The 16,737-nt window shown below is 39.4% G+C and overlaps 1 protein-coding gene across 4 annotated transcripts in view; it reads left to right on the top strand.

The window, feature by feature from the left end:
* DCDC2 (doublecortin domain containing 2) overlaps positions 1–15,959 on the top strand; it is a 235,344-nt gene extending 219,385 nt beyond the window's left edge. For 2 of the 4 annotated variants that reach the window (XM_069730878.1, XM_069730877.1), the window contains 2 exons: positions 4,976–5,134; positions 14,477–15,959. In XM_069730878.1, coding sequence (XP_069586979.1) covers positions 4,976–5,134; positions 14,477–14,581 — 264 coding nt within the window. In that variant the 3' untranslated portion in view covers positions 14,582–15,959. Of the gene's footprint in view, positions 1–4,975; positions 5,342–14,476 lie in introns of all 4 variants that reach the window. The other 2 variants (XM_069730876.1, XM_069730875.1) reach the window with 1 other exon arrangement.
* Positions 15,960–16,737: the final 778 nt, after the last annotated feature.

The following is a 16,737-nucleotide window of genomic DNA, read 5'->3' as shown; positions in this document are numbered from 1 at the left end:
AAATAATTATTTTTTCTATAAAATAGTTTTTATCGTATAAAAGCGCCAAAACATAAAAAAATTATATAAATGAGGTATCGCTATAATCGTACTGACCCGAAGAATAAAACTGCTTTATCCATTTTACCAAACGCGGAACGGTATAAAGGCCTCTCCCAAAAGAAATTCATGAATAGCTGGTTTTTGGTCATTCTGCCTCACAAAAATCGGAATAAAAAGCGATCAAAAATTGTCACGTAAAATGACAAAAAATGTCAAAAAATGTTACCAATAAAATCGTCAACTCGTCCCGCAAAAAACAAGACCTCACATGACTCTGTGGACCAAAATATGGAAAAATTATAGCTCTCAAAATGTGGTAACGCAAAAAATATTTTTTGCAATAAAAAGCGTCTGTCAGTCTGTGACGGCTGCCAATCATAAAAATCCGCTAAAAAACCCGCTATAAAAGTAAATCAAACCCCCCTTCATCACCCCCTTAGTTAGGGAAAATTTCTAAAATTTTTAAAAATGTATTTATTTCCATTTTGCCATTAGGGCTAGGGCTAGGGTTAGGGCTAGGGTTAGTGCTAGGGTTAGGGTTAGGGTTGGGGCTAGGGTTAGGGCTACGGTTAGGGTTGGGGCTAAAGTTAGGGTTGGGGCTAAAGTTAGGGTTTGGATTACATTTACGGTTGGGAATAGGGTTGGGATTAGGGTTAGGGGTGTGTCAGGGTTAGGGTTGTGTTTAGGGTTACCGTTGAGATTAGGGTTAGGGGTGTGTTTGGATTAGGGTTTCAGTTATAATTGGGGGGTTTCCACTGTTTAGGCACATCAGGGGCTCTCCAAACGCGACATGGCATCCGATCTCAATTCCAGCTAATTCTGCGTTTAAAGAGTAAAACAGTGCTCCTTCCCTTCCGAGCTCTCCCGTGTGCCCAAACAGGGGTTTACCCCAACATATGGGGTATCAGAGTACTCAAGACACATTGGACAACAACTTTTGGGGTCCAATTTCTCCTCTTACCCTTGGGAAAATACAAAACTGGGGGCTAAAAAATAATTTTGGGGGGAATTTTTTTTATTTTCACGGCTCTGCGTTATAAACTGTAGTGAAACACTTGGGGGCTCAAAGTTCTCACAACAGATCTAGATAAGTTCCTTGGGGGGTCTAGTTTCCAATATGGGGTCAATTGTGGGGGGTTTCTACTGTTTAGGTACATTAGGGGCTCTGCAAACGCAATGTGACGCCTACAGACCATTCCATCTAAGTCTGCATTCCAAATGGCGCTCCTTCCCTTCCGAGCTCTGCCATGCGCTCAAACGGTGGTTGCCCCCCACATATCGGGTATAAGCGTACTCAGGACAAATTGGACAACAATATTTAGGGTCCAATGTCTCCTGTTACCCTTGGAAAAATACAAAACTGGGGGCTAAAAAATAATTTTTGTGGAAAAAAAATATTTTTTATTTGCACGGCTCTGCGTTATAAACTGTAGTAACACTTGGGGGTTCTAAGCTCTCACAACACATCTACCTTCCGAGCCCTCCCATGCACCCAAACGGTGGTTCCCCCCCACATATGGGGTGTCAGCGCACTCAGGACAAATTGGACAACAACTTTTGGGGTCCAATTTCTCCTGTTACCCTCGGGAAAATAAAACAAATTGGAGCTGAAGTAAATTTTTTGTGAAAAAAAGTTAAATGTTCATTTTTATTTAAACATTCCAAAAATTCCTGTGAAACACCTGAAGGGTTAATAAACTTCTTGAATGTGGTTTTGAGCACCTTGAGGGGTGCAGTTTTTAGAATGGTGTCACACGGGTATTTTCTATCATATAGACCCCTCAAAATGACTGCAAATGAGATGTGGTCCCTAAAAAAAAAATGGTGTAAAAATGAGAAATTGCTGGTCAAGTTTTAACCCTTATAACTCCCTAACAAAAAAAAATTTTGGTTCCAAAATTGTGCTGATGTAAAGTAGACATGTGGGAAATGTTGCTTATTAAGTATTTTGTGTGACATATCTCTGTGATTTAATTGCATAAATATTTCAATTTGGAAAATTGTGAAATTTTCAAAATTTTTGCCAAAGTTTCGTTTTTTTCACAAATAAACGCAGGTAATATCAAAGAAATTTTACCACTATCATGAAGTACAATATGTCACGAGAAAACAATGTCAGAATCACTGGGATCCGATGAAGTGTTCCAGAGTTATAACCTCATAAAGGGACAGTGGTCAGAATTGTAAAAATTGGCCTGGTCATTAACGTGCAAACCACCCTTGGGGGTAAATGGGTTAAGGAACATCGACAGAGCAGGGAATGTATACCAGGATGCGAGCATGTATATCAGGATGGGGCCCAGACAAGATAAGGAACATACAGTCATGGCCAAAATTGTTTGCACCCTTGAAATTGTTGCAGAAAATGGAAGTATTTCTCCCCAAAAATTATTGTGGTTACACATGTTTAGCTATACACATGTTGTTTCCTTTGTGTGTATTGGAACACCACAAAAAAACAGAGGCTGGACAAAATAGTTGGCATCCTCAACTTACTATTTGGTTGCACACCCTTTGGAATAAATAACTGCAATCAGTCGCTTCCTATACCCATCAACATACATACTTAGGCAGTTAACTGGTTCATGCAGCTTTACATGAACACCTGAGCCTTACACTATGGCCGGTCCGAATAACTATAGCAATTGTTACCATCCACCTCTCGTGTCTCCCCTTTTCCTCATAGTTTGTAAGCTTGCGAGCAGGGCCCTCATTCCTCCTGGTATCTGTTTTGAACTGTATTTCTGTTATGCTGTAATGTCTATTGTCTGTACAAGTCCCCTCTATAATAATTTGTAAAGCGCTGCGGAATATGTTGGCGCTATATAAATAAAAATTATTATTATTATATTATATCAACAAGCTTCGTACACCTCTCAACTGGAATGTTGGACTGCTCTTCTTTTGCAAACTGCTCCAGGTCCCTCATATTTGAAGGGAGCCTTCTCCCAACAGGCTCATCGGACTCTAGTTATGCCAGTGGTAAATTGTAATATTACCACCATCAGGTTCCTGACTAGTAATATCGCGCAGACACATTCCATTATCTATTGTAATTAGCTCATTAACTAGTGTTACATTCAGTATTTTTCTGTACAATAAACACACGGTGAGATGATTTCCAAGTAAGTAAATTAGTAAAGGGTGACTGAGTTCAGACAGTGCCAACCAGACATTAAAGGGAAAGCCAATAATGTATGCAATGTCCAAAGCAAAAGCAGCGTTTGAAGCTGGTCATCATCATTCTCTGACCATGACTAATTATTTCATCTTTCCTTTTATAAATAACTAACTCCAGGGCAAATACTCTCCGGGAATCTCTAAGTAGGAGGTTTGAGCTGAAAATGCTTTCATGTATTATATAAGTCTTTTCATATTGTGGCAGAAAGTGATCAAATATTGATTAATATATTATGATAAGCAGACACAAATTAGCAGTTACACAGTTATGGGCCCTTGGTCTATGAACTATTTACAAAATAGCCCTTTAACCGGCTTATATCTTGGCTGACATTACTGGAAATCTACTCTTGTCTCCAGTACACTGCCCTAATTACATTTCAGCTTTCTCGGATGTATTTTTTTTTTTTTAAATAAACCAGAGTTCTTCTTTTGATTAGCCAGCCTAGTGCGACATCTTATCCGCGTCTGGTTGGCTAATCAAAAAAGGGGACGTGGATGTCGCCAGATAAAAGGCGATTGTCAGGGTACCCATCCAGCGGCCACAGATTACCGACTCGTCCATTGGATCGGGTCCTGTGAATCCGTTCCCACTATCACTACTTTTTACCCATCTTAGTTGTCTAGCGAAACAATGCTTTTTTATGCCAGAATGAAACATATTTCTTGTATTTGAAAGCTCTATTCCACGTTTTTTCGACTTGTTCTAGGAATATAGTAGTCATTATAGATTTGGCAAGGGTGAAATAAACACTTGCTGACTGCTTTCCAAATTTTATCATTTTTGTTAATATACGGACTACCCGGGAAATAAGGCAGTTGAAATATTGCTTATATTTTTAACAGGTTGTCCAGGCCTAAGATATTGATTATCTTGGGTCCTCAATATCAGATTATTGAGGTCTTAGTGAAATTATATTTAGCTGGAACTCTACAGGCCATAAGACCTGGCAACCACTGATTGTGGGGGTTGCTTTGTGTCAGATTCTCTCGGATCGAATATTGATGACCTGTCCTAAAGAGGGAAAGGTTATCAATATCTTAGTCCTAGACAACCCCTTTAACCAACATTTGATGGTTGCTAAACAACCATGTAAATAATACTTTTGCGTTATATACCTCCAGAGCAGTCTAAAATATTTCAGTAAATGGGCTGCTGTCATTTCGTGATTGGTTGGCTCTAGACTACCATTGATAGATAGAACAATGGGGGTGTGGCATTCTACAAAACAGTCTATTTGGTTCATGGTGCATTTCTTCATAGAGCTATATAGAGATAACAAACTGTCTATGGTCTGTCTACAGCGCTCCGATAGGATAGGATAGTACTGCCTATGGAGTACAGCATTTCTTTCATTCATCCATGGTTCTCATCATTCACAACTTCTGTCATGTCTCGATGTCCTGTTCGAAGTGATTTCAAATGACAGTCTTGTAGGTTTGCGCAACAATTTTCTCAACTCTTGGGTTTGAAAACAACTGTTTCCTGGAAGACTTACTTGTACATTTCTTATTAGAATTGTCTTTGTTTCCCATGGCTTGAATGCGTAAGTAAGTAAATGCTCAAAACATCCACCCCCTTTTACGGTTAGTATCACAAATTGTTCTGTATCACTATACGCTACAAGAATTTAATTAGAGGTCTTCTCTCACAATGGAATATTCATATATGCTTCATAACACAGTACTTTACAGATATGATCATCAACCGATGGCTCTCTAACTCTTATCTCTAATTGATCTTCAATTACAGAGAGTGGCCGAAACAGTTGAAGAAGAAGTAAGAGAAAATGAGGGTCAAGATGCTGATGGGGCTGCTGAAGAAACAGAAGGACCAGAAGACGATCATAATAATGTTCAAGAAGAACACCTCCATGAAGAAGAAACAGGTGGAAATGAGGAGCATAGTATGGTAAGTCATGAAGTGGAAGCAGATCATGGGAGGATGCACAATGATTCAGAAGATGTGATTGATAATTATGGAGATGGACATTGGGAAGAAGATCAGCATTTAAATTCAGTAGACACAGAAGGTGAAGGCAATGGGAAAATTAACGGTGCTATTTATGGGAGACAAGAAGATGAAGGCCATGATGGAAACACGAATGACCAAAATCAGGTAAAGCTATAAGATCATTAATAATATCAAACATATTTTTAGCATTTTTTTAATCTTTTATGCAACATTGAGGTGCAAATTGTTTAATCATCCGCAAACAATTTCATATAAGTTTGTACTAGGTCATTCATTGTACTGATTTTTAGATCTGATGGAGATTTGATGGATTGTCATGGATTCAGATGATCTTATATTTCACGTACTGTTAGACATTTATATGCCTGTATAAGGTTAGAAATTCATGAGACTAGTCATGTGACAGCAATTCTCTGGCAATCCGAGCTGCCAAAAGTATTTGTATGACTTGGGACTTACCTGCAACATGTCATGCAACTATTTTACATCTGCGATAAAAAGTCAGTCAAATTTTGACAGTTTTCATGCAAGTCGCAAGTGTCACACGACTTACCGTACATTGAAATATGTGAGGGAAAACTGCAACAGGGTTACATTTATTTAGCAATACTTCTGTAGTGTGTAGATCACAGCACAACAATCATTAGATGTAATTTCTCAGTGCACCACCACAGTCTTCATGTCACTTGACAGATCTAGAGCCCTAACTGAAGGGCTCACTCACACCAGCGTATATGTTGGACGCATGCTATCTGATGTTTAGCAGATATCACTTTGGCCAATGTTATGTAATGGGACGGTGCTGATCAGCATTCTTTTTTTTGTCATATCATTTCGTCATGAGCAAAATATCACAGCATGCTTCAAGTGGTTCTCCAAATCTGAGCCCATCAAGTCTATGATCCGTGTAAAAGATTGGTCTGTACTCGGCTCCAAACCACTACCATGTGTTTATTACTACAATTGTACCCTTCCTAACAAGCCCATGTTATTGTCTTATGAACATGCCCTGGGGGGCAGTGGTGATGCAGGACTCTTCCAGTTGTTACCCCTTTTCATAACAATAACCAATGAAGGCACATGGAGTGTATAGATAAAATCAAATAGTTGTATTATACACAAAATTATACATAAAAAAATCATGTTATTAATACATAATGAATGCCTCAAGAAACGACCATGGACCTCAGCAAAACAACACGCAACCATTCACATAAAGTAGTTTGTAACACTAGATGATGTGGTCAAGTGGAGTCTATGAGAAACGAAACTAGGAGTAATCACCGCAAATATTAAGGCAAAATGCCAATCATAAAACCAGAATAATTCAACCTAGCAAAATCAATTTCTCATGTTACCACCTATAGACCTCAGTCATTAAAGTGCCCATGTGCATAGTGCTGTAAATATAAATAAGGTGCAAGTAGTCACATAATACCTGAATGGTGTGTGGATGCTGCTGTGTCTCACCCCGACGTGCGTTTCGCCAAGTCTTCTTCCGGGGGCGTGTATTAGTGAGGAGGCTAAACGGCCTTTTAACATATCCATTGTCCAATCAGAAAGCCGATGTGATAACTCAGCAAGTTAGTGCAGCTGTGCTCATAGAAGCGATGTGTATCCGAGACATGTCGGCACATCTGGTGCTCACGTCACTCCCTGAAAAGACCTCCCACCTGCCGTCTGGTGGAACGCAAGCGTTCCACTCTGCGCATGGCAGAGCAGAAGTCCAGCGTCACCGTAAGTGCCAGAAGCAGGAGATCTGGAGCGATTGAGAGAAGCGCATGCGCACAGCCCCAATATACACCCGGGCATAATGATACAAAATCATTAGGTGTTGTAGATACCGTGTTGTATTAAAATATTAATTAAAATCATGCTAACATGATGGGGCTGTGTGAATGCGCTTCTCTCAATCCCTCCAGATCTGCTTCTGGCACATATGGTGACGCTGGACTTCTGCTTTGCCATGCGTAGAGTGGAATGCTTGCGTTCCACCAGCCGGCAGGTGGGAGGTCTTTTCAGGGAGTGACGGGAGCACCAGATGCGCCGACATGCCTCGGATATACACCGGCTTTTATGAGCACAGCTGCACTAACTCGCCGAGTTATCACTAATTCCCACTAATATCACCACTGCAGTTATAAAATTGATTTTTGACAATGATAAATACATAAGACAATAAAATGGGCTTGTTAGGAAGGGTATAAAGATGGCAATAAATACATGGTGGCGGTTCAGGGAACCTGCAGTAGTTGTCAGGTTCCCTTTAAACAGTCTGCAATTTACTGAATGCTTTTATGTCCACTTTCGTCTACCTACCAATGATCAAATGTGAGGAGGATTTGCATTATAACATTTTAAATACAAAAATCGAACTTGTCACAATAGAGGGGCTTGTAAGTAAGTGCATGCTGATTGACACTGTGCTGTGTTTTTTTTTTGCTGCCACCAATTGTCTCAGTAGGCATTGTCTATGAGGAAATGTATTCCTACTTTAAAAAAAAGAATATTTTGTACAAAATTATATTGAAATGTAATATTCACTGTTTTATACAGTAGAGGTGGTGACTATACAGACTTTCAGTCACTTTCAGTATTTGATAAAGGGAAATTATTTCCATCAGTCATGGCACTGGTAGAATAGGTGATACACGATGAGGCACTGGATAATGTGAGTATCTGTCAAATGTGTGCTGCACTGTTAATTTGCTTTAGTTAGACAGTATGAAAATAAGCAAGTTTGCAATTGACTTGCTTTTTATATCTACTCTCATTTTCCTGTATTGACAGCTTCTTTCTTTCGTAGTGTACAGCTGGTTTTCATAAAGTTTGGTCACTAGTGATTGACCAGACACTGGCCAAGTGTGCAGAGTAGTGATGAGCGAGTATACTCGTTGCTCGGGTTTTCCCGAGCACGCTCGGGTGGTCTCCGAGTATTTGTAACTGCTCGGAGATTTATTTTTCATCACTGCAGCTGAATGATTTACAGCTGCTAGCCAGCTTGAATACATGTGGGGATTCCCTAGCAACCAGGCAACCCCACATGTACTCAGGCTGTCTAGTACATCATAGTAAATCATTCTGCTGCGGTGATGAAAACTAAATCTCCGAGCACTTACAAATACTTTGAAACCACCTGTGCGTGCTCAGGAAAACCCAGGCAACGAGTATACTCGCTCATCACTAGTGTAGGGTAGTTATATTCAATAAAGCAGAGGGGTTAACTTCTGATATCCCAGCTACCACACTTCATCCCATTGATTTCTATACTACAGTAACCTGCTTTTCTCCCTGCCATTCCTTCTCCGCTCCTGACAAGTTGCTGTTCTAAATCTTGCAAAATGACCAGCTTGCAGCATTGTCTGCTTTCAGACCAGCTCTCCTAATCATGGCTAACTGTTTTTGGAGCTGTGTGCTTGTTCAAATGCCCTCTTATTTCTGTGTGCATTTCTGTGTGTATATATAATAGCAGTATACATTGCAGAACAAACCACTGATAGCTGAAGGTGTTATGAGCTTTACAGTTCTAAGAATACTACAGCTCTGCTACTTACCAGAACCATCACTCATGGAGTAGTGACCGCCCAACAGGAAGTGAAAGATACTGGAAAGCTGTGTACTGCTCAACTTGAGAATAACCCTTTAATAACCCCTTTACGACCTTGGACATATCCATACATAAATGTTGCCTGTTACTTAACAACCTTGGATGTCATGGATAAGTCATGGCGATAGCTCTCGCACAGTGGCTGTGCGCACAAGAGGGCCCCGGTGTCAGCTGATTCTCACAGCTGACACCTGACCCTCTATGCAGAAGTGGTGCACGCACCGCTCCCGGCACTTTAGCCCCCTAAATGCTGCGATCGAAATAGACCGCAGAATTTAGAGAACGGGCAGAGGGAGGAAGCCCCATCTGCCCTTGAGTGCTCACCTAACTTACCGATACATGTCTCCAGAAGCACGAGCTGGGCACACCGTACTGATCACTACAATGGCAGTTTGCAATTTTTGCCTCTCCCCTTCTTAGCTTTGCAATGTGCCTCAAAAGTACTTTTCCACCACATATGGGGTATGGGGTATTGGCATACTCAGGAGAAATTCCACAACAAATTTTAGAGTCCATCTTCTCCTGCTATCCTTGTGAAAATGAAAAAAATTGAGGCTAAAACAAGTATATTTTTTTAATTTTCACAGATCAATGTTTGAAAATTGTGCGAAGCACCTGTGGGTTCAAGGTGCTCACCACACATCCAGATAAATTCCTTGAGGGGTCAAATTTCCAAAATGGGGTCATTTGCAGGAGTTTTCCACTGTATAGGCAGATCAGTGGTTCTCCAAACGCGACATAACACCCCCAGACCAATCCATAAAAGTATGCGTTTTTAAAACCTCTATCATATAGGTCCTTCAAAATCACTTCAAATGTGATGTGGTCCCTAAAAAATAAAATAAACAAAATAAATTTTGTGGGAAAAAATGAGAAACCGCTGGTCAACTTTTAACCCTTATAACTTCCTAAGAAAAAAAAAGCATGTTTCCCAAATTATGCTGATGTTAAGTAGACTTGTGGGAAATGTTATTTATTAAGTATTTTGTGTGACATAACTCTGATTTAAGGGCCTAAAAAAAAGTTTGAATTTCTATTTTTTCACAAATAAACACAATCGAAGAAATTCTACGACTATCATGAAGTACAACATGTCACGAAAAAACAGTCTCGGAATCAGTGAGATGCATTGAAGCGTTCCAGAGTTATAACCTCATAAGGTGAAACTGATCACTGATTGTAAAATTTGGCCAGGTCAGGAAGGTGCAAACAGAATTTGGGGGCAAAGGGATTAAAGATGGTTTATCAGAATTTAGGTTGAAATATATCACTGAATGTTAAATGCCTTCAAATATGACCACTATGCCTCATTGATATGCTAAATGTGTTCCTTTCTTTAAAAAAAAACAAAACAACAAAACTTTCCTTACTAATGGTCCCCAATGAAGAGACTAGAAAATAACCAGAATTCTTGTTCTGAATGCTGAGCAAGAGGGAAAAACCTGCTTTTTAGGGCATACTGGATCATGCACTATAAATGTACCTATACCCCATTCCCTTTATCCTTTCCCATCCTTTGGTCGATTTTGATGGACAGGTGTCTCTACTGTGTAACTAACAATGTGACCAAGTGCTATTAATCTGGGGAGATGTGCAAATGTAAAATGCTGGAGTAGGGCCAAGACAAGAACTGCAGAGATTGACAGAAGGAAAGACAATATGTAACGTGTCCTTGGGCCAGTAGGTGTCAGACGTGTAGAAGCAATGTGTATTTAGTCTGTCCATATTTCTTAATGGATTTAACTGTTTCATTGGCTAGGTCCACTAGAATAAGGAATAAGTGCAAATGGAGGCTGAAGTAATGATTAGGATTAATTACATGTAGCACACTGACTTCTAGTTGTAATGTGATAATTAGCTCTGTAACATGTACCTTGACAGCTTTATGTAGACAAACCTTGATAGTAGGTCATATTCGGGAACTTCACCAGGACAAGATGTCGAATAATGAGGTCACGTCTCCAATCATCATTAAAAACATCATGGCGCCTGTTAAGAACGGAAGCTATGATTTCCGTGTGATAAGGACCTTTTTTTTTTATCCAAAGTAAGAGCTGGTGACTTAAGGATTTAATGCTGTAGTGGCATGCTAAGTATTTGTAGATTATGGTCGGGGAGGTAGAGAAGGTGAGACTACCAGGCTGACATTTTAATCACTGATGATCACCGCTAAAGCCTGGCCCATAGTTATATTGCTTGCCGGTGTAGTGTCAGAAAGTGTGATCATGCACAACTAACTCTTCGACTTAAGCCCTGACAATAAAAAAGGGATTCTTATTAATTGGGGTCACTTGTTACAATTAGGGCATAGGAGTGTGGGCATAGGAGGCAGTATTTTTACTTGAATTAGTGTTTTGGGGTATCGAGTGTTCAGAGGATCTATTGATTTTATCATGAATTGCATTCTAACCTATTCATATCCCCAAATTGAAAAAATACAGTTTTCACTTTAAAAAGGAGTCTCGGACTACTAGAATGATAAGTCCATTTTATTATAAAAGCCTCCCTCCCCATCAAAAACCAAGTCACAAGGTGTCCTGCTACTTCGACTCCTAGCAACTGTAGAATAGAAGCTTGAAAGCAAGTGCTCTGCAGCGCCACCACAGGATAAATTAGTAATCACTGAGCTTCTGTTGAAATCACTGTGGTGAAATTCATGGACATGCTAAGGCCTCCAATCCAAGGCTACTAAGGACACTCTTTATAGCCACTGACCACTCTGGTTAATAGCAGAGCTGAACTGATATTAGCTCCAAAGTCCATAACACAGTATTTCTATATCTGTTACATCATGAATTGTGATGTAGTCATAGAACAGAACATAAAAGTAATGGATCTCATTTGTAGAATTGGGAAATTTAAAAGGTGGTTTAATGTTTAGGGGATAAAGTCATAGAAAATGTACCGTAATTGACAAATAGTGTAGATACATATAAGTCAGTTACAATAGAATAGACATCATGAATTTACAAATTTGTATTAAATTTTACATTTAATAATCAGGTTTGCCGTGCAGGCCTATTCCTTCATATATGTGGTTTTACTGTAGTGATGAGCTCATCTTCCCAATTCGATTTGGGCAGATTCACTTAGATTCGATCAGTAGTTTCAGTTTGGTCTAAATAAATTCAATTCAAATTGCTGTGAAACGAGGGAAGAAACTGAAAAAAAAAACAAGCTTCCATTCCTACACGCCAGTCTTACTTTCTTATATTGCTCCATTTCAGTTACAAGGCTAATCTAAGCCTTGTAATTGGCCTCCCGTGGTCACTTGAAAAGACCTTCATGGAGAACTGGGGACCTGCGACCATAGAGGTAGCGTAAGGGAAGGTAATAACCCTTCATTGTCCTCAAATCTAGAAACCTGGCAGCTGGCTGATTTGCTGGAGATCACTTTGCTCATTTGTAGTGTATTTAGCTATTTTATTTTCTTTCTTTTAGGTGTGTTTTTTATTCTAGTAGGTGAGATTTTGTTTTTTTAAAATCACTTTCAGAGGATTAGATATAACAATATTTTCTTTTGTGGTCAAGAGCTAATATTTGCATAATTTTTAACTATCATTGATCTAAGATTCATTACTCTTTTGGTGGTCTTATTAGAATTATATTATTACTAGATGGCAGCCCGATTCTAAAGAATCGGGAGTGTAGAATCCATATATACTTTATTTATTCAAATGTAAGAATAATACAATTAATAAATAATAGTAAGAAAGAACAAAAAACGGCTGCACTCACCAGCTCTTGACAATTCTTGTTATTTAAGGTACAGTTACACAGGATCCATGAACATGCTTATGAGGGGAGGGATGAAAGACATCAGACGACAACTTTGCGTGTTGTGGGCAGTGTCAGGTAGTAGGAAAATAGCCAGTTAATAATAGGCAATAGTTCTTTGCAGGAATGCAGATATTAATAAATAGGCAGTTTATATTGCAGAGAAATTGCTGGGCAATAATGGACAATGTCCTTATGTGGCAAATAATAGAGCAATATACCCAATGTGGCAAAGAAGAGGTTAATAAACGGCAGTCTCTCAGTATAACAGTCAGTGAATAATAGGCAGTATATGGAGAAAACACCAAACAAAAGTTCAAAATTGGTGTGAAAATGTCACTGAACCACTTCACAACTAAATATATATAGTTTTGGTAAATGGTATTATCATTTTTTTGACGAAATTCGGCAGGAGCTTGAAGAGCAACGTCACTGGGCCTGCCTCCACGCAGTAGAAACTTGCTGTGAGGTAAAAATTCAAAAATCACACCAAAATGGCGGGCGGAGTGTGTCACAGTACGGCACGTTTCTGATTGGTCGCTCGCAGCAGGCGGCAACCAATCAGACACTGGACACTGTTGACGTCACTTATCTCCGGACATTAGCTCCGGACATTAGCTCCGGACATTAGCTCCGGACATTAGCTCCGGACATTAGCTCCGGACAAAGCCACGGAAGTTGGCACAAATTGCAGGAAGTAGTATTCTAGGCAATTATATATTAGATATTTACATTTACAGGGGTTTCAGGAAAGTGGACTCAAGATGCTATAAAATGCCTAAAACAACAAATGGAGCGAATCTTCACCTTCCCCTCGACAAATAGTGGATCCCCCCTGTTGCTCAAGTTTTGATGTTTTGGTGGCAGCAGCTAGAACCTGTTAACAGCATTTATCACCTCTATAGCTCAGCAACTCATGACTTCTACCACTTGACCGCTGCCGAGGTCATTTAGTGGCTACAGCTGTTACGGGCGCTGTTGACATGATGTAACTGCTGCAGCCAATAAACAAGACCCCCGAGCAGCAGTGAGTAACCGGCACAGGTGAGTATCTACTTTGTGATTTTAGATATTTTATAGTGTAGGGTGTCCACTTTCCTGAAAGTCTAAAACCCCTTTAATACAAAATCAGGTATACAGGCTATTTATTTGCAGAATTCTGTAGAACAGTTGGTTCTTTGCTCAATATAAGAAAAGCATTGTGTAATGTCGGCCTATATGATTTGTCCCATTTGACCAACTCCTGTTCTTATGAATAGCTACTTAATGATGTTATAATCTTCTGATCATTGGAGGGGGAGTCAGCAAGTAACCATTTTTCCTTTCCTGACGCTACAAAAATGAAGCCTTCAACTGTGCCCATTGGTGTTCATAAGCATTGGAATTCCAACTCATAAGGGATTATCTAGAGCTATCCTATAACTAATGATATTGAGAATGGACATTAATAAAGTAAAAGTTTCTAATATTTTCATGTACAGAATTTTACTGACTTTCCTCATGAGATTTTTTTTAACCAGTGTCGCTACATTGCCTTCAACTGATCAAGGATTTTTGGTTTGCCCTCATCAGGACCAGATCTGTGAGAAGTTGACCTTGACGGGAACTGGTCCATTTATTTTTTCATTTAAATACTAGTAACTGACACATGTTCTACTGTAATTGTTTGTAGGGTGGTTTTCTTTTTTGGTTGTCCACTCATTCTACATGAAGTTGCGTCACAGATCGATATACATGGTATAGGAGTTCACATATGTCAGTACATATGTATTTCATTTGCTCCTTAGTGATTTTGCTTTTGTAGGTTTATGCATTCAGACTAATGTTGTGTGCTGTTATTTGCTGTGGTTTAGCACACCAGCGGTTACCATCTTCTGTATTGTTATTTTTTGTAGACTGAATATTCCCTTCCAAGACCAACATCATCCAGACTTCTGGAGAAGGTCTCCACTCCTACTGAAGGCGAGAAGAAGGAATTGGATGACGAAGCGTCAACTTGAGAAGATGGCCCTTATTGTACGATGCTACCTTGATACTTGAATCTGCATGTTTTATTGTATCATTACAAAAGCTGGAGGAATATCATTTGTTTGTAGACGGGTGAATACCTCTATGCTCACCCTCATATTAAAACGCACCAGAAAATGCACTGTTCTTATGGCAGGTTATTTTATTTTTTATCAATAATGTGGTTCCTATCTATTTATTAGGGTACTTTTTATACAGCCAGATGTTTTGTAATCATAACAAGATAGTTCCTTTCGTGAAGCCATATTACATTAACGGTAACCTTGCACTATCCATAGGCTTTTCTTATACAGTTATTGCTTCTTTTACGTCATTTGGTGATCAAGTCAGTAAAAAATGTTCAGCACCACACGATAACCTATCTTTAGTTTTCCAATCTTGTCATAATCACATTAGTTGCCTTGTATCACCTCTTGTAGCCTACAGATTGACTATATTCCAATATGTTTAATAGAATTTGACATTTAACATAATTATAATATATAGTAGGCAGTATTTGGTTCTTGAGGGGCTAAACATACAGCAAGTTAGATGCTCGTTATATCTTTCCCTCCAAGAAAAAATGCTTGGGCTAATTAGAAAACATTCCCCATCTCTATTGCTTTCGTACATTCTGTAACACCATGCGGCGGTCATTGACAGTAATTTACATTGTGCATGTAAAGATTTTATGGGCTCTATTTAATAGCCAGTGATGTCTGCTACTGAGCGTAGACACCGGGGAATATCGGCAACAGTTTAGAAATAATGACCTACCGTGCGTCCCATTCTGCATGTTTACTGTGATCACCGGCTTGAAATGCACTAACATTTACTCAGTGTGTCCTTGTAAAGTGTAAAATGTTATTGTCATTACATAGAAATCCCTTTATACGGGGCCAGCTAAGCAAGGCGAGAGCTGGGCAGAGCTGAGAGTATTGGATCTCTACTAAAAACAGGTCTTTATTATGCAAGTTTACGAAATATTACATAGCGTAGCTCTCTGGATGAAATGGAGATAACGCGCATGGACAGATTATCCAGAAACCTCAATGCGAATGCGAAGAAACAATTTGGACCCATCTGGGCGTTGATAATCTGACCCATTTTGTTAATGGCTGAGAGCTGAAGTGATATAGTATTTAGGCATGCACAATTTGCGGATTATCCCTGTAGACGTTCATGATAGAGTAAAGACTGAACTGATTCTGTACTTCATAAGGTTATAATACATTACATATTTATTTCTTCTACTCACATATATAGAATGCTATTTTTCCAAATGAGAGAATCTAAAACTGCAAACTGATATATGCAAAAATATGACACGAAAAGCTATATATTGTCACAAATAAACTGCTGTGTACATTACTTCTGACTGGATGGAGAATTATTGATTATTGGAGTCCACATAAGACTTGAGATGAGCAGGTCTTATATTTACTGAATTAGATGTCTGTCTATTTAACCCAGAAAGCATTACTGCATTTATTTTCTGTTGCTGAAAATTCACTTACTTCTGGAATGTAGCAGAGTATTCCAGTATGAAGATATTACAAATGCACAGCATTGGAACTTCTACTTCACTGGGGGTCTGACCTCTAAGATCCCTATGATCGCCAGAACTGAGAATGTGGAGCAGCAGTGTTCATAGATAGTCAACTGTCACTCCATTCATTCTCTATGAGGGATGGCTCTTTCTCTTTTTCCCCACCATCCATACAAACGCTGTGCACCCCCAACTCCTGCAGTCAATTTGGTTGACTGTACAGATGAGCAGATCTCTTCGTTCAACCCCGGTCTATGGTCCAGGTCAGTGCTCTCATGTTTTGTACAGGAGCTCTGTGAATTTTCTTACCAAGGATCCAAGGCTTGGCTTATGATTAGCCAAGCTGGCAAGTACGCCCCACAGATGACTTCTCATCAGGCCCTCTAATAAAACTCTGGTGCGGGGACTCCTGAAGCTCAGAAAATTCAGCCAGAGAGCACTAACCTAGACCATGGACCAGGGTTGTGCAAAGTGATCTTCTCGTATCTAGTTGACAGGGGTCTTGTACTACTCTGGTGACCGCAGACAGGGAGACTATGGACAAATACACTTAGCTTTTAAACAGTTTAGGGCTAATACATGGAATATAAAGAGAGTATT

Source organism: Ranitomeya imitator, chromosome 6, assembly GCF_032444005.1.
Source record: "Ranitomeya imitator isolate aRanImi1 chromosome 6, aRanImi1.pri, whole genome shotgun sequence".
Taxonomy (NCBI): Eukaryota; Metazoa; Chordata; class Amphibia; order Anura; family Dendrobatidae; genus Ranitomeya; species Ranitomeya imitator.
This window is presented reverse-complemented; position numbering and strand designations above follow the sequence as displayed.